The sequence below is a fragment of the Mesocricetus auratus genome, unplaced genomic scaffold (genome assembly GCF_017639785.1).
Source record: "Mesocricetus auratus isolate SY011 unplaced genomic scaffold, BCM_Maur_2.0 Super-Scaffold_100022, whole genome shotgun sequence".
NCBI classification, from domain to species: domain Eukaryota; kingdom Metazoa; phylum Chordata; class Mammalia; order Rodentia; family Cricetidae; genus Mesocricetus; species Mesocricetus auratus.
In genome coordinates, this window is record NW_024429203.1 from 24,389,378 (window position 1) to 24,407,411 (window position 18,034).

General features: G+C 49.5%; 1 protein-coding gene across 2 annotated transcripts in view; it reads left to right on the top strand.

The window, feature by feature from the left end:
• Window positions 1–16,275, top strand: part of Dscaml1 (DS cell adhesion molecule like 1) — a 322,600-nt gene extending 306,325 nt beyond the window's left edge. For both annotated transcript variants that reach the window (XM_013113019.3, XM_013113020.3), the window contains 13 exons: window positions 3,777–3,930; window positions 5,411–5,528; window positions 5,854–6,017; window positions 6,283–6,381; window positions 6,986–7,174; window positions 7,815–8,102; window positions 9,535–9,690; window positions 12,093–12,123; window positions 12,306–12,424; window positions 12,664–12,816; window positions 13,672–13,866; window positions 14,361–14,672; window positions 15,253–16,275. In XM_013113019.3, coding sequence (XP_012968473.2) covers window positions 3,777–3,930; window positions 5,411–5,528; window positions 5,854–6,017; window positions 6,283–6,381; window positions 6,986–7,174; window positions 7,815–8,102; window positions 9,535–9,690; window positions 12,093–12,123; window positions 12,306–12,424; window positions 12,664–12,816; window positions 13,672–13,866; window positions 14,361–14,672; window positions 15,253–15,728 — 2,454 coding nt within the window. In that variant the 3' untranslated portion in view covers window positions 15,729–16,275. The remainder of the gene's footprint in view (window positions 1–3,776; window positions 3,931–5,410; window positions 5,529–5,853; window positions 6,018–6,282; window positions 6,382–6,985; window positions 7,175–7,814; window positions 8,103–9,534; window positions 9,691–12,092; window positions 12,124–12,305; window positions 12,425–12,663; window positions 12,817–13,671; window positions 13,867–14,360; window positions 14,673–15,252) is intronic.
• Window positions 16,276–18,034: the final 1,759 nt, after the last annotated feature.

Sequence of the window (18,034 nt, forward strand, 5' to 3'; positions counted from 1 at the left end):
TTTTTGGAAGGTTTTGAGACAGGGTCTCATGTAGCCTAGGCTGACCTCAGACTCCCTATGTAGCTCAGGAAGACTTTGGATCTGGTCTCCCTGCCTCCACCTCCCAGGTGCTAAACAGCAGGCATGCTACACAGCAGTGAGCCTAGCCTTCTAGTCTTTGATCTGCACATATATTATGGGATCGGAGTGGGGTTTTTATATAACATTAAAATAAAATTTTTACATGTTACATAATTATCTTCATATAACTTGTGAAGGTTCTTTTCTGTATTTTTGTGGTGATTGTGGGATTTTTTCTCGACTTTTTTGGGGGACAGATGACAAGATTTCATGTATCCCAGGCTCTAAAGATGATCTTAAACTTTTGATGCCACCACTCCTTTAATCCCAGCACTCAGGAGACAGAAGCAGGCAGGCCTCTAAGTTCAAGGACAGCCTGGTCTATAGAGTAAGTTACAGAACAGCCAGGACTATACAGAGAAACCCTGTCTCAAAACAAAACAAAAACTTTGGATCTCTCCACTTCCCATGGGATGACACATGTACAGAGAGAGAGAGAGAGAGAGGCAGAGACAGAGACACAGAGAGACAAAGAGGGAGATAGAGAGAGACACAGAGAGAGAGAGAGAGAAATAGAGAGAGAGGGAGAGAGAGAGAGAGAGAGAGAGAGAGAGAGAGAGAGAGAGAGAGAGAGAGAGAGAGAGAGAGAGAGAGAGAGAGAGAGAGAGTTCACACAGTGCACAGTGCTAGGGATCGAACCAAGGCTTTGTTACACTACACAAGCAGCCTACCAAATGAGCTAAGCTTTGTCTCCAGCCTATCAGATGTTCAAAAGACAGTCTTTACTGTTTCACAAGGCTCTCCTCCTGCCTATAAGTATTGCTCCACTTTCACCCTTATAATATTTCTGTGACCTTTCTTCATGAAGTGTACAGGGACACATGTCATTCTCAGGTCACAGAGGCTCTACATTCATGCTTACAAGTTGCTTTCCAGAAACATGAAGGCGTATGCATGTGCCACAGAGCATCCAGGTTTTTTTAATCTATAGTGATTTCAAATTTTCTGTGGGGTTTGTTTTCATTTTTGCCTCTTGGGTTTTATTTTTAATAGTTCTCTGATGTTTCATTTTCTTTCTCTAATTACTTATTAGGTTATTTGTTTGCAAATGCTTATTGGTTGTCTTTTTATTTGAGTCACTTTCAAGTCAAAGCCTGTGTCCATTCTTGCTGTTTGGGTAGCTTGCACTTTTCTTAATTATTTGTAAGTGTTCTTTCCATATTAAGGAAAAAACCATTTTCTATTGTACAAATTACAAGTAGCCACCAATCCATGCCTTTTGTTTTGATGTGTGACAATATTTTTTAGAGAATTTAAATTTATCAATCGTTTCCACTTTTGTTTTTTGCATCTATGATTATAAAGTTTTATAATTGTTTGCCCATTGGTTTTTTTCTGTCGCAGTTTTCTTTTTTCTATAATTACTTATCCACCAAGTCTTATTTAGGAGATATAACAGTAAGGTTTTAAAATAATTTCAAGGGATTTTTAGGCAGTCCAAATTTTTAAAAAGGGTACTGGAATCTTGGTGACATACTGATATGTCTCTGTGTGCAAGGTTCAGTACCTGTATTCTTAGCTCGGGAGAAGCTGAGGCAGGGAGTTCATCACCAGTTTGAGGCCTGCTTTGGCTGTATCATGACTCCAGGACTGTCTGTGCTGTAGAGTGAAACTCTGTCTCTAGAAACAAAAGTGAGGGCTTGGGGAGATGGCCCTGAGGATAAAACACCTCTTGCTGTTCACATAAGAAACACAAGTCTAATTCCCAGCACCCACCCAAGAAGCCAGCCACCATGACACGTGCCTACAATTCTAGCACCGAGGAGGTGAAGGCAGGCAGAATCCTGGGTTCCAGAACAAGCCGGCCTAGGCTAATGATGGTGAAGCACAGGTCCCAGTGAGAGATCCTACCTCAGAAGAGAAAGAAAAACACAAGCAAACAGAAATGTGAATAGTTTCTGAGAAAAAATAGTCAAATATTGGCCTCTGACCTACACACACACACACACATACTCCCACACAAATGCACAAATATGCAGACATGTAGGTGCATGTGCTCACACACACACAAATAAACACAAAAGATCTCCAAGGGAAAGACAAACTTTCCTGCCCCGTGTAAACACAAATGTATTCTCAAGTACACACTGACACACAGCACATGCACCCAACATCTATCCACACATGCATGCGTATGTGCCCACAAGCACGCATGTACACATTCATGCGTGCACCCGTGCACATGCACACACAGAAAACGAGCCCAGGGTACTGCATTCTGATTTTCAAATAACTGTGCTCTCTTTGCCTGAGGGTGACTCACAGCCCAGAGTAGGCAAGACTGTCTGATTCCTAATTTGCAAAAGAATCAAGGCTCCGAGTGCACTGGCCACATGGTTACATGCTTGGTAAAAATACCAAGCATAGAAGCCATGGCACCATCCTAGAGTCATGCACTGGCATGAACCCCACCAGTCCCCAGACAGCCTAGCTTAAAAGGGCTCAGAGTGTCTCTGCACCTGTCCCCAGCAGGAATTGTGTTCAAGGTTAGACACAGCGTCACACCCAGCCCCCAGGAAGGCAGGACGGATACTGCCAAGAGATCTGTGCCTGTCATGAGAGTACGCATTTCCCTTCAGAGGACCTGAGTCCAAAAAGGGAGGTTTCTTTTTTCCTGTCACAAGTCATTGGGCTCCTCAGCTCTCTCACTGGCCATGGAGAGTGTCCCTTGGTGACATCCATCTCTAGACACATGCGTGCATCCACACGGCCACGTGCAAGAGAGCCCTGTGCAAGATCTCACGACTGCAGAGATAACTAATTGCTAGCTCCCTCTGGCCTCAGGGCCCCCATCTGTTCCAGGGACTGTTTCCCCTCCTTGGACTTGTGCCCTGATCTCAGAGGGGCCCCAGTGCTATCCTCTCCCCCGTTCCCTGCAGCTGGTCAAAAAATAAAATAAATAAATAAAATGAAAGTCAGCCCCATCCGGCCGATGCCAGGGAAGAGGCTGACAGGAGGTCTACAAACTAGCGCTTATCAAAAGCGCCTTCTCAAATTCATTTCAATATCTGAGCCTCTGGTTTCCAAGGCAACATAATCTTTTCATCAAAGCAACTGGTAAAACCACTGGGATCTGATATTGTTTTGTTGGCAACTTGTCAAAACTGTCATTTGGTTAAAAAAATGTTATAGATTTATGTAACCTACAAATATATATGGTGATCTATACCACTCATAATCGTTAATAAAGTGTGCCCAGTAAAACTGCCTCTCTACCCCTTCCTGGGAAGGAAAGAGTGCAGTTAGGTGGCAGGGTTGAGGGGCGGCTAAGCAGGGGGCAGGCTGTGGGCTGACTGCAGCCCTAACAAGGCAAAGGCAGTCATTCGGCTTCACAGAACCCCCTCCTTTTCATGTGCTTTTCCTGGGACCCCCATTCTCCTTTCTCCGACTGCCACTCAAAATCCCCATACCTGTTGGCCTGTAGCCGAAAATGCTAAAGCCTGTAGAACTCAGAGGTAACCCGGGGTTGACCCAGAAATACCGAAGGACTGGCACCATCGGCTCCAGAGGTTGAGCCCGGCGCAGATGCTAGCCACTGCCATTCTCAGGCCAGGAAAGAAATGCTGGCTCCAGCCCAAGGCACCAAGGACAAATGGCAGGCTGGGGGCCAAGGCCCAGCTTCTGTTTCACAGTGTGGCTCTGCCTTCGCCCCACAGGCTCCCAGTGAGTATGAGACGAGTCCTGAACAGCTCTTCTACAGGATCGCTCACCTGAACCGGGGACAGCAGTACCTGCTGTGGGTAGCCGCAGTCACCTCCGCAGGCAGGGGGAACAGCAGTGAGAAGGTCACCATCGAGCCTGCTGGCAAGGGTGAGAGACCTGGGCCTGGGGCAGGGGTTGGGAGAAACTTCCAGAAGCTCGTTTGCAGAATTCTGGTTCTTTTTGAGAAGTACAGGTAGCACTGTGACTTGTGAGAAGCTGGCCACTAGTCTCCCTTCTGAATCCACCAAAGAATAGGCCTCTGCTGCCCCCTGACTCTGGAAAAGTCACATAACAGGCTACAGTCAGGCCCACCTTGGCTTAGGATGAAACCCCTCACACACAAGAGAATCAATCCCCTTTATCCCCATCCAAAGCAGAACATCGGTTTTAGTACTCAGCTCCTGGAAGACGGGTTTCTCAGGGTTTGGGGTACACTAATGCTTCCACAGGGCTTTTGGGACTCCAGAGAGAGCCTCATGATGCAATCAGAAACACTCCTTTATCCACCAGCAGGATTCTCAGGGCAGGCCTCACCCATCTCTGACCTGGACATGAGGGGTGGTCTATAAGAACTCGCAGTGGAACTGTGGGCTGTTCTCATCTTGGCCCAAGGGCAGAACTAGCATCAGTGAGCTTCAAGTCTGTCAATGTCTCTGGCCCTTCCTCCTGCCACATCCCCTCCCCAGTCAGCCCCAAGCTCACCTGACTCTCCAGGCCAGGGCCCCAGGACTGGCCTGCCTTGGCCTAACCCCACTCCCTGGGATGAGAGAAGCCCCCCTTTTGGCCATAGAAGCAGAGCCAGCAAGCATCCAACTGAGGGTCTGTGGGAGACCAAGGGCTCACACCTGCAGCCATCAGGCTCTGTCAGCCTTCTATCCAGCTGTGCGGTCTGGCCACCCAAGACGGTTGAGGTGTGCTGTGCTGTCCCTTGTAGCTCGGAGTCAGAGCTCCTTACACACAGCTCTCTCAGCATCCTCGCCTTCCTTCCTCCTTCTCCTCAGGATACCACCAACCCTTTCTCCAGATTTCACCTTCTTCAGAAGGGAAGGAGCTTAGAGCCTGCCATCTTTCCAGGACAAGGTCTTAGGACCTGAACTCTTGGCAGAAGCCTGACCCCACCCCTGTGGGCATCAAATACAGTACATCTCTATTCATACACACAATTATATCATGAGGTAGAACAGCTAAACACTACTGTACCTCCACCACACATACAAACTCACAAAAATATATGCTTACACACACACACACACACACACACACACACGGCCTCTCCTACCCAACTTGCCCTTCTCCTTGTGTGCCTTGCCCTGCTACAAGACTGTCACTACAAAGTTGGCCCAGAATCCTGGGAGGCCTTGTCACCCTCCATCTCCTCCAAAACTGGCAGACCCCAGGTCCTGTCAGCTCTTGGCCTGAGCTCCGGCACACTGACCCCACTTAGCCACAGGACTACCTCAACCAAAGTACCCAGTTTATCCCAAAATCTCCCTTGACCTGCATTGTAAATGTGGGGATCCCTGTGGAAGGCGCTGTGGGAATGTGGAGGGTGGAAAGCAGAGAGGCCCTTGTGTTCTCCTTCCCATAGCCCCGGCAAAGATCATCTCATTCGGAGGCACAGTAACAACACCCTGGATGAAAGATGTCCGGTTGCCTTGCAATTCAGTGGGAGACCCAGCCCCAGCTGTCAAGTGGACCAAGGACAGGTGTGTGACACGCCCTGGAGGAGTGGTATGGCTCCTGAGAAATGCAAAGCTGTGTGGTCATCACTCTGCCCCACGGCTGTCCTACAGGGCATATGACCCTGTTCATACGAGTTTACCTGGCCCTACCCCAGCCAGTAACCTTCCTGGGTGGGTAAAGAGACAGGGGCTCACTGGAAATCCTTGAAACGTGCTGAACAAAGGCCCGAGAACCCACGATCCCCTGCAAGCTTCCTCCTGCCCCGCTTCCATTTGCCCCCACACTGGGGGGAGGGCCCCGGCCCTAGGGAATGTGTGCCATAACCCACGCCACCTCCTTGTCTGGCAGTGAAGACTCGGCAATCCCAGTGTCCTTGGATGGACACCGGCTCATCCACACAAATGGCACACTGCTGCTTCGTGCTGTGAAGGCTGAGGACTCGGGCTATTACACCTGCACAGCCACCAACACTGGTGGCTTCGATACCATCATTGTCAACCTCCTGGTGCAAGGTGAGGCTCTGCAAGGCAGGTGGTTTAAGTGGCGACAAGGACAGGAGGTCCATCCTGTTAAAGAGACTGAATGACCGAGAAAGCCAGCCCTGGGTGCTGGGGAGGCAGACCTTGGCGGAACCAAGGTGGGAAAAGGAGAGGAGTCAGAGGGATGGGAAGTCATGTGCACGGGCCAGTACCTTCCTGTCATCACCCTCTGTATCTCCATCGTTGCCATGCACTGGATTAACCTTTCCCACTGACAGCTGGTAGTTTTCCCTCACAGTCCCCCCGGACCAGCCCCGCCTCACTGTCTCCAAAACCTCCGCCTCTTCCATCACTCTGACCTGGATTCCAGGGGACAATGGGGGCAGCTCTATCAGAGGTAAGGAGGGGTGTGGATCAGGAGGAGAGGGAATTCTGGAGTCCCAGGGTGAGAGAGGGGCTTCATCTGTTTCTAATACTTGGTCCCATAAGCCCCAGGAAAGATCTGGAGGGTGAGTCAGAACATGAGATACCCAGGTGCACAGAAAGTACTCCAGTCCCACCCGTCTGTGAACGGAGCACATCTAAAGCGCTTTCCTCTCCAGGCCTAGGTTCCCAGTCTTCCAAAGCAGACAAACACAACATCAGTGCCTCTCAAACAAGAGTATGTGTGACTCAGCAGAGATCTTGCAAGAATGCAGTTCAGGGTTCAATAGTCTAAGATGGGGCTGAGTATACTTCCAGATAGCTCTTCCCAAATGGGGTACTGCTGGTCACACTCCCTGCCCCTCACGGAACAGTTAGTGCCTTAGGCCTGCCAGCTCTCTAAACCTAATGCTAGAGCTGCCGAGGGACCCAGGCTCACCCAGCACTAGAATGGAAGGCCTCCAGATTTGCATCCCATTTGCATACACCGGTCCCCATGACCTCTGCTGGAGCAGAGGCTGGGTGTCTGCCGCCCTGCCCTTCTCTGCTTCGCCCACTCGAGCCGACCCCTCCTGCAGGCTTCGTGCTGCAGTACTCAGTGGATAACAGCGAGGAGTGGAAGGATGTGTTCGTCAGCTCCAGCGAGCGCTCCTTCAAGCTGGACAGCCTCAAGTGTGGCACGTGGTACAAGGTGAAGCTGGCAGCCAAGAACAGTGTGGGCTCTGGGCGCATCAGCGAGATCATCGAAGCCAAGACCCATGGGCGGGGTGAGGCCGGGTCGGGGGTGGTGGTGAAGAGCAGGGCCCAAGAGGGAGGTGGGGGGGTGAGCCCACGTCAGGGGCAGAGGATGCCTATCATGGGGAAAGAGGAGCCAAGTGCACAGGGGGCTGGAGGGAGGGACTCAACTTTGTTCCTGTCACTAGAACGTCTCGGTATACTATCATCGCCAGAGGAAACCCACCTGGACTGGGGGTGGGGGATGTAGATATTGCGCACAACACCTAGTTCAGCCCCCAGCACCACATAAACTGTAATCCCAGCACTCGGAGGTGGAAGCAAGAGAATCAGAAAATTCAAGGTTATCTTTGTCTACACAGAGAACGTGAGGCCAGTCTGGGATACCTTAGACCTTGTCAGAATTCATTGATTGATTCATTGATTGAGGTCGAATGATTGAAAGACCCTACCTCCTTACCAGGAGGACTAGAGGGTCGGCGCCCTTCCCTCCTCCCACCTCTCACCTTCACTGCTGGGTCCCCGCCCTAGGGTCTATCTTCCTCTCACTTCTCCACTTCTGGGGCCCCCCTGCTGCAGTCTCAGCTGCCCCAGGAAAAGCCCTCCCAGACAGATGAAGGATCTCTTCTTTCCAGGGCTCTCTAACCTGTCTTTCCCCTTCCGGTCCCCCAGAGCCCTCCTTCAGTAAAGACCAACACCTCTTCACCCACATCAACTCCACACATGCTCGGCTTAACCTGCAGGGCTGGAACAATGGCGGCTGCCCCATCACAGCCATTGTCCTGGAGTACCGGCCCAAGGGGACCTGGGCCTGGCAGGGCGTCCGGGCCAACAGCTCCACAGAGGTGTTTCTGACAGAACTCCGAGAGGCCACCTGGTATGAGCTCCGCATGAGGGCTTGCAACAGCGCTGGCTGTGGCAACGAGACTGCCCAGTTTGCCACTCTGGACTACGATGGCAGTGAGTTGGAAAGGATGGGATGGGACAGTCCCAAGGCTCCTAAAGAGATGGGAAAATAGAAACAGACAGGAATAAACCCAGGGTAGAGAGCTAAGGAGGACAGAGGGACCAGCAGTTGGTTGCAGGCGGGTAAGTGGGCAGATCTACTGGTGGCCAGTCTAACAGCAGATGAAAGGATTTGGTGATGCAGTTCTTGCTGCACATTGCTTCAGGGAGATGGAGAGGGAGAGTTGAGCCAAGACTGAAACTGAGGCCCTGCCCTCTGAGAACTCTGCCCTCAGAGTGTAGTGGTCAAGATGGACAGCCTGTTCTCCAGTAACAAGTAGCAAGAGCCTGCTGGCTCCCCCAGTGAAGATTTTCTTGTTCTGGTAAGGTCCTGAGAGAGTTGAATGGCCACCACCTTTTAGCTACACCATTTTGAACATGACCCCTTCCCCAAGGAAAAAAGGCCCATTAGTTCTTAATTGCCTTGAAGGGGCATGTGTACTGGGGACCAAACCCAGGGCTTTGCTCTAGCTAAGGAGAAAAAAATCATCACTTCTTCCTTGCAGTTTGTTGTTCCAACTAGTCATGTGACCCTAAGCTAGCTGCAAAACAAGAGCATGGATATTTGGTAAGCACCTAACTGGTGTCTACCCCATAGGGATACACACACACACACACACACACACACACACACACACACACACACACACCACATGCAGGCACACATTTGGAGAAAAAAGAAATCTTGGCTCTTAGGGGCCAATTAGACAAGCTAAATTAAGTCTATCTACATACTAAGGAAACAGAATGAAAACAGTCTTCAGGAGATAGGCCCCAACAAGGAAGTCTTCATGTAAAAGATGACTCTTAAGCAAAGCTTAGAAAACAGACAAGGATCATGGATTGGGGTTTTGCAGAGGGTTATATGGGTAGAGTCTATCATCACCTTCCTGCAGACACCCAGGAACAGCAAAGGATGTTTGTGGTGAGAGTAACAGGGACATAGTGGGGTGGCAGGGGAGATAAAGGAGTTATTCTCCATCAGGAGAAGGGATTGCAGATCTACCCCCCACTCTATGACTTCTGACTGACCTCCTTGCTTTGTCCCTTCAATGCCCAGCTAGATGTGGGATGTAATCCCATCAACACCCCCACCCCCTACCCTCTAGGATTGCACATTAAACTTGGTCAGGCAGGAAAATAATCCTGAGAGGGGGTCAGGAAAATTCTAGAATAGAACCAGAAAGTCATTAACACAGCATAAAAGCTATATAACTGCTTATGACTGTCCTGATGGGACCAGAATTTAGGGAAGCAGAGGGGAGGGTTACAGCTCTGGGAGGCAAGGGATCAGAGACCAAGGACAACAGACCTGATTAGTAGGCTTGCCCACACGGGACTCTGAGAGCTCGTAGCATCCCTTGATTCTCTTCTCTGCACTACTCAGGCACCATTCCCCCCATCAAGTCTGCACAAGGTGAAGGGGATGACGTGAAGAAGCTGTTCACCATCGGCTGCCCTGTCATCCTGGCCACCCTCGGGGTGGCCCTGCTCTTTGTTGTACGCAAGAAGAGGAAGGAGAAACGGTTGAAGAGGCTCCGAGGTGAGGGACTTTTCTATCTGCTTTCAAGATGAGAGGGCGGTGCCTCCCAGCCATACTGGCCACCCTTCAGTGAGTCACAGAACAACCTGGGCAAGAGACCAGAGCCTGTGTCCCCTAAAAGGAAGACCTACCACTCAAACCTTCTTAAGTCTCCTTAAGATTCATAGCTTTTTCCTTTTATGGCCCCAGGATTTTGTGCCCACACCAATTAGGGCTGGCATTTGCACACATCCACACTGGTAAAGCCATTTTGGTTATTAACATATGCAAATAGTTCCTTATCGTTGACAAATGTCCCTCTCTAGGACTCTGTTCAATTCCTGGCCAGGAAGTTTCCATGCTGTGTCAAGTGTGAAAGTATTTTGAATATTGTCCCTTTCAATACTTAACACTGTAGTCTTGAATAAATGAATCTCATGTTTCTTGATTGTCCCAGTACCTGGTCCAGTAAGTATCTAGTACCTGCTAGTTACTTCATGTTTGCTCACTCCCTTGAAAAATAAAATTTGAGTCTGATGCAAAGTAGATACTGTTTAAGGATAGAGATGCAGAGATGAAGAAGGGGCAAGCCATGTACTTACAGAGTTCAGTATTTAATGAGAGAAGTCGGGGGACGACAGTAGCACAGAAGAGAGAATTACTAACCTATCCATGGTATTTGGGACCAGAGGGAATGGAAGAACAGATTGTTCAGTGAATAAGTGCTTAGATAGTTGGATAAATGACTGAATGTTTAAATGGATGATTGATATATAATTGATAGATTCATAAATACAAGAATGGATAGACAAATGGTTTGATGATGGTTTGGATACATAAATAGTTGATTGGGTTGGTGGTGGGATGATGAGTATTTTGAGGCATAACAGGTAACAATTTGATCCATGATATAGCCATCCATATAGTTGGATAAAAGAATAGCTGGATGGTGGGATAATTATATAAATGGTTGAATGGGTGGTTACATAATGGTAAGGCTAGTTGGGCGTATAAATGGAAAAATGGTTGAATGTTTAATGCATTGTTTCATAGATGAGTCAATAGTTGGAGTGTTGTTTGGGTAGATGATTAAATGGTTAGGTGGGTGGCCAGGCATTGTGGTACAGGCCTTTAATCACAGCACTCAGGAGGCAGAGGCAGGTGGATCTCTACGAGTTTGAGATTAGCCTGGCCTACAGAGTAAGTTCCAGGACAGGCTCCAAAGCTACACAGAGAAACCCTGTCTCGAAAAAAAAATAGTTAGGTGAGGGACCTGGGGATATGGATCAGTTGGAAGAGTATTTACCTAGCATGCATGCACTCTGGGGTTTGATCCTCAGCACTAGAGAATCTAGGTATGATAGTATACAGCAGTAAACCTAGCACTTGGGCTCAGCCACAAAGGGAGTTTATGTTTGAGGACAGCCTAGAATTCATGAGTGTCTCAAAAAACAAAATAGTTGGATGCACTGATAGATAGTTGGATCAGTGGATGGGTGGATGGATGGATAGATGGATGGATGGATGGATGAATATTTTGATGGCTGGGTTAATGGTTGAGTGGGCAGTTAGATATGTGGATGATTGGATGCAGGCATACCACTATCTCCACTTTAACAGATCATTTTCAGCTTCTGAGCTCTAATACATTAGACAGACCCTTTGGCTCACCTCTCCTCCAGTATCATCACCTAAAAGTCCCAGTGAGATGCAAGGACCCTTTGAGATACAGTGTGGACTCTCAAACCCATTCACGAACTTTGGGGCACAGATACCCTAAAGCAGCAGTCTCAACCTATGGATCATAACCCCTTTGGGGTCATGTATCAGAAATCCTGCATATTAGATATTTATATTTTAATTAATAACAGTAGCAAAATTGCAGTTATGAAGTAGCAATGAAATAATTTACGGTTGGGGTCACCACACATGAAGAACTTTATTAAAGGCTCCCAGCATTAGGAAGGTTGAGAACCAGTGCCCTAGAGGAAGAAGCGAAGTCTCTTGGCTAGTGTGAGAGTTTAATCATCTAGGGCTTCTTGATGACCACCTCTACCCCACCCAACACTCTCTCCTTTCCCCCAAGAGATAGCTGAGGATCCTTTACTAATGTCTGCTTCCAGCATGCCATGGCATCTTCTTAAATTACAGCCAGTTCATGGAGTAGACAGAGCACCAAAGATGCTTCGCCCTCTCTCTATTAGATGGGGGGAGGGGGTCTAAAAAAGGGGAGCCAGACCTAAGGCAACACCTAACTGGGAACAATGAATTCTTATCATTGCTGTCTTGTGGGTCTTTATCTTGCTCCTTCCACTCCTTAGACCGTTGCCATTTTAGACACTGTACCCACTTCACCCACATGGCTCTTTTACTTCTCCTGCTCAAACTCCATTCTCAACCAGCTACCTCTCTACTTCTTGCAGATGCAAAGAGTTTGGCAGAAATGCTGATAAGGTAAGTGTCACTTAGCTGCTTTCTCTTTGCCCCCCCTCCCCCTAACACCCCCACCCCTACTGCCCTGCCCACCTATATTGGAGTTACCCAAAGAGGCGTCTAATATCCCTTTGGTCTGAAAAGTCCCTTACCCCAAGCTTCTTTCGCTCCTGAGACACTCACTTCCTTTCCCTCTTCCACAGCAAGAACAATCGAAGCTTTGACACCCCTGTTAAAGGGCCACCCCAGGGTCCACGGCTCCACATTGACATCCCCAGGGTTCAGCTGCTCATCGAGGACAAGGAGGGCATCAAGCAGTTGGGTAAGTGACCTGCTCTAGGTGTGCTTCCCAGGCCACAACCCATGGAGGACAACTGCAAGTCCCATGGCCACGCCCAGGGCTCTAGCTGTAACCCCACCCACTCAGCAGCCCTGGAATTCCCTGCAGCTCCTCTCCTTCCAATGGAGAGCATCCTGGTCTCTCTGGATCTGGCATTCAGCATTGGATAAAGACAAAGAAGAATTTGGGGAGGACTTCAGGTGATTTCTTTCTCCCTCTAGGAGATGACAAGGCCACCATCCCTGTAACAGATGCTGAGTTCAGCCAAGCAGTCAACCCACAGAGCTTCTGTACTGGTGTCTCTTTGCACCATCCAGCCCTCATCCAGAGCACAGGACCCCTCATCGACATGTCGGACATCCGGCCAGGAACCAGTATGCATTAACCGCAAATAGGAGGTCTTGTGGGAGTTTCGGCGGGGGTGTCACTCAGCATGGGGTAGAGTTGATTTTAAAAAGAAAGAAAGAAAAAGAGAACTGGGGAGCTGACTCAGTCAATAAAGCGCCTCTGCAAAAGCCCATCTCCCATATAAAAAGCCAGGGACAAAGATACACATCTGTAATTTCAGCCCTTGGGATGCAGAAGCAGGTACATCCCTAGAGCTCACTTGCCCAACCCAGCCTAGCCAAATTGGTGAGCTCCAGTTTCAGCAAGGGACCCTATCTCAAAAAACCAGGCAGGTGGATGACCAGAGACATCAATCTCTGACTTCCACACATGAACACACACATGAACACATATGTACACATACAGTGGGATGGGATGGAAGAGTTGACAAGGCTCTGGAGTTAAGAGTCTGGAGGCCTTGCCTGCAGACATCCTAGTTATAAGTGGCATTGGGCATTGCTAACCCTTTATGGCTCTCAGTTTCCTTACTTAGAATCTGGAGCAAGGGTTGGGTCTTCATGCTCTCCAAGAGCTTTCAGTGATTCCAGAGACAAGGAAAGGCTACATCAAGGACGTAGGGGATGGCAGTTAGAAGACAACAGAACAGAGCATCCCATTCTTCCCCATGTAGAAGGAAATGCTGGGGAGGGGTGGGGGTCAGGATGCCACCCACTGCTTCTACACATGTTCAGGAAAGCTGCATGGCCAGCATTCCCAGGTGAACCTCTGTGACTGCTTCTGCCACTGCCTTTGCTCCCCACTGCTCTTTGTGCTAAGTGCCAGCTGCCTGTGTCTAAGCGCCCTCAGCTGGAGGATGCTATTTCTTCCCCCTCTCTGTGTAGACCCAGTGTCCAGGAAGAATGTAAAATCAGCCCACAGCACTCGGAACCGCTACTCAAGCCAGTGGACCTTGACCAAGTGCCAGGCCTCCACCCCTGCCCGAACCCTCACCTCTGACTGGCGCACTGTGGGTTCCCAGCATGGTGTTACTGTCACGGAGAGTGACAGCTACAGTGCCAGTCTATCCCAAGACACAGGTAGGCGTAGGGACCTCCATCTTCAGGGACCTGCCTGCATCCCATCCATTTTCCCCAGCTCCCCCATTCGTTGCCCACATTCTTTTTCCCAGTTCCTTTCTAACCAGCCTTCCCAGCTATCCACTGACTCCCTGTGTGGTGAGGGTTGGGAGCCGGGGAAGGGGGGGGGGGACACTTGACCTTGCTTGGTCCATGGTTTTATTTTGACCTTCCCAAAAAACTATTAGGGAAAAAATGATGCAGTGAACATTTGTTAAAGAAAGAGCTGATATTACAGGGCTTGGTTGCTTTTTCTTTTTTAGACTGAAAAAGGTTCTGTTCTTCATTAGCCAATGATCTCGTTTATACCTCCGCTATCACTTTCCCCAGGGAGAACGGGGTCTTTAGCATGTTTCCCTCATGGCTTTCAAAAGGCTGCTTGAAATAGGGATGGTCCCATTCCCACCCCCTAGCCTACTCCTCTCCTCTCAACTGCACCCCTTCCGTGTCTCCAGACAAAGGACGGAACAGCATGGTGTCTACTGAGAGTGCTTCCTCCACCTACGAGGAGCTGGCCCGGGCCTATGAGCACGCCAAGCTGGAGGAGCAGCTGCAGCATGCCAAGTTTGAGATCACAGAGTGCTTCATCTCGGACAGCTCCTCCGACCAGATGACCACAGGCACCAACGAGAATGCCGACAGCATGACATCCATGAGCACACCCTCAGAGCCTGGCATCTGTCGCTTCACCGCCTCGCCACCCAAGCCCCAAGATGCTGACCGGGGCAAGAACGTGGCTGTGCCCATCCCTCACCGAGCCAATAAGAGTGAGTGCTCAGCCCACACGGCTACTCTGACCCCTGCTGCCCAGCACCACAGGCCTATGTAGATCTTATCCTGCCAGCCTTCCCTGGTTCCCTGACAGTAACGCAAGAGGGAGGACTTGAGAACAGCTCAGGACCATGTTCTTGCTCAACCTCACATTTCTGTGGTTTTTAAACAAGTCGCTTAACCTCTCTGATCTTAATTTTCTATCTGTGTAATAACTCCTTTGCATTAAAAAAAAGGCACGGAGGCTGGAGAGATGGCTCAGGGGTTAAGAGCACTGGCTGTTGTTCTTCGAGAGGTCCTGATTTCAATTCCCAGCAACCACATGGTGGCTCACAACCATCTGTAGTGAGATCCGGTGCCCTCTTCTGGCCTGCAGGCACACATGCAGGCAGAACATTGTATACATAATACATAAAATAAATCTTTTTTAAAAAAAATTTAAAACTCACATACATGACTGACACATGGGAGAGGTTCATTACAGAGTGGTCATCCCCTTAATCTGGTGAGGGTAGACAGGGACTGAATGTGTTCCCAGGCTTCTGACTCTGATATCCTCTGCCTCTGTGATTCCAGGCGACTACTGCAACCTGCCACTGTACACCAAGTCAGAGGCCTTCTTCCGGAAGGCAGATGGGCGGGAGCCCTGCCCTGTGGTCCCACCCCGAGAGGCCTCCATGAGGAACCTGACTCGAGCTTACCACACCCAGGCACGGCACCTCACTCTGGACCCTGCCAGCAAGCCCTTGGGCCTCCCCCATCCAGGGGCCCCCTCTGCCACCGCCACGGCCACCTTACCTCAGAGGACTCTGGCCATGCCGGCACCCCCAGCTGGCACGGCACCCCCAGCACCTGGTCCTACCCCCAGTGAGCCTCCTGCTGCCCCTAGTGCTGCCCCTCCGGCCCCCAGCACTGAACCTCCAAGGGTCGGAGGCCCACACACCAAAATGGGGGGCTCCAGGGACTCACTGCTCGAGATGAGCACCCCAGGGGTAGGGCGATCTCAGAAACAGGGGGCTGGAGCCTATTCCAAATCCTACACCCTGGTGTAGGCGTGCTGACGTCAGAAGAAGGGCTCCACACTGGGACCTCTGCACCTCCAGTCCCGACACACCAACGCGGCTGTTTCCTGAGTTATTTATATTAAACTCACAGACAAAAAAAAAAAGACGTGGAAAAGAAACCCCCAAGTCATGAACACTGTACATAGGAATCTTTTGTACAAATGAAACTATTTTCTTCTTCTCCATGAAGCCAGGGCACAAAATAAGTCAAATCCTCCCCCCCATGAAACACGTGTGGAGAGATATATACATATATAGGCAGAATGGGACACAGCGACAATCTATATATCTATATATTTCTCTCACCTTCTTTTGAGTCAGAGGCACAAAGACAGCAATTTTTTTTACCCTTCTACTCACCCCCCCCCACCTAGGTGATTTTGACAAAGACCAAAATCCCAACTCAGAGACACTGCATGCGATTTTACTGTTCCAAGAAAACCAGGAGTTGCTTCAATTTGCAGATGCTTATGTGTTAATACCTTTTTCTATGAAAAAAGACCCAGCGCCGTGTGCAATAAAGGTTATGTTTCTACATGGTGGCTTTTTTCCCATCTGGCAAGGACCAGTGGGGAGGGCGGAAGGGCCTCTGTCCCAGGCCTGGGCTTTGACTCTGTGCTGGAAGCTTTTCTAAAAGACTTTTAGTGAACCAGGGTACATCCATTGAGCATGCCTTTTGTTCTCAGATCCGTGCTGGGTTCTAAGAGCGACCAGCTCTATGCCTTTGAGCAAGTGCCTAAACCCTTCTGAGCCAGTTTTCTTGTCTGCAGATGGAAAAGTGAGTGTAGCCCATGCAATGAGGCAGCGTGCTGGGAAGCCTGGGAGTCCCCTGGATTCTCCTCAACAAGACTCGGGGTAGCTGGGGAAGCGTAACTGCCTGAACCACTGGTGCACAATTACATGAGACGCACAAAAGTGAACATATATGTGAATAAATGAATATATATTTATTTATTTATATATACTACTTGGGGACCCAGTTAGCACCCAAAGCTCTGGGCTGACATAGGCAAGGTATCGCCACCAGGAGGAGAGAGATCACTGGAGGTCAGGGGGCAAAAAGGGCTCAAAGACAGGGAAAACGGAGCATACCCAGTAGACTCAGACCAGCACCTTACCAGGTTCAGAAGAAATCAGCAACTCAGATACCAGAGAGAAAGACAAGTGTCATGTGGAGGATTTGGGTGTACAGTAACAGCATTTCTGGTGACAGGTCCATCCTGGGAAGCTGCCTGTGACCTCCCCCCATGTCCACAAAGGTTTGGAGCTGCAGAGGAAGGGAGGCCAGCCACAGATGAGAGCATGTACTGCTCCTGCACTGTGACCAGCCCTGGGGATCTGGATCTGGAAGGAGGGTGGGTCTGAGACCTGCTGTGTCTGAAGATAACAGAGGACTGAGACGGGACCAACAGGAGGCAGAGAAAGAGAAGGAGAATAGTGCAGCATGCATGCAGGTCACACCAAGCCTGGGCCACAGTGAGACCCTACCTAGGATATGTGGGATGTCCAGGAATTAATATAAACAACCCTATTAGCAGGGAAGGAGTAAAGGCTTTGAAGTGAGTTCTAAAGTTCTAAGTTCATGGAGAAATACCCACTTCAGCTCCTTCACCCAAACAGATCCTGGAGAACTGGCTAACAAGGCCCTGGTGCCAGCTCAGAACCTGACACCTCCATGGCTATGTGCACCATCTGCAGGTCATATTTGGAACTGCAGAAACAATAATCAAACCTAGAAGCTTTGCCTAGAATTAACTAAGTGGGTAAATACACACACACACACACACACACACACACACACACACACACACACACACACACCTTTCTGAACACTGGGAAACAAATACGAATCAGACCTACATCCAGCCAGAGTACAGTCACGAATAACTAACTCCTCAGACCCCAGAGTAGTTTGGAAATGGAGCCACCCTCCTAGGGCCTGCAAAGGGGACATTGTCATGAGAAGGTATGGTGTATAGATAGGGCAGGCTAAGTAGAGGGCATCCATCACATTGCCTACTAACCTCATTGCTGGCTGAGTTCGGGGACAGTGTCAAGATTTCCATTTGATTGGCAAGAAAGCCAGGGCTCTCAGGGATTAGGAAACCATACCAAGTTTAGAAGATCAGGAAGAGATCACAATGAGGCTTTAGCTCTTAAGAGTCGGCTTCCTTGGCCATTGAGTTACGCTACCCTGTGTTCCACTGTTCAGTGTCTGAGTTCAGCTCTGGCATGAGGGTGCTGCCATTAGGAGACTCCAGCCTGTGAGTAAGCCGGACTGAAACAGGTAAACA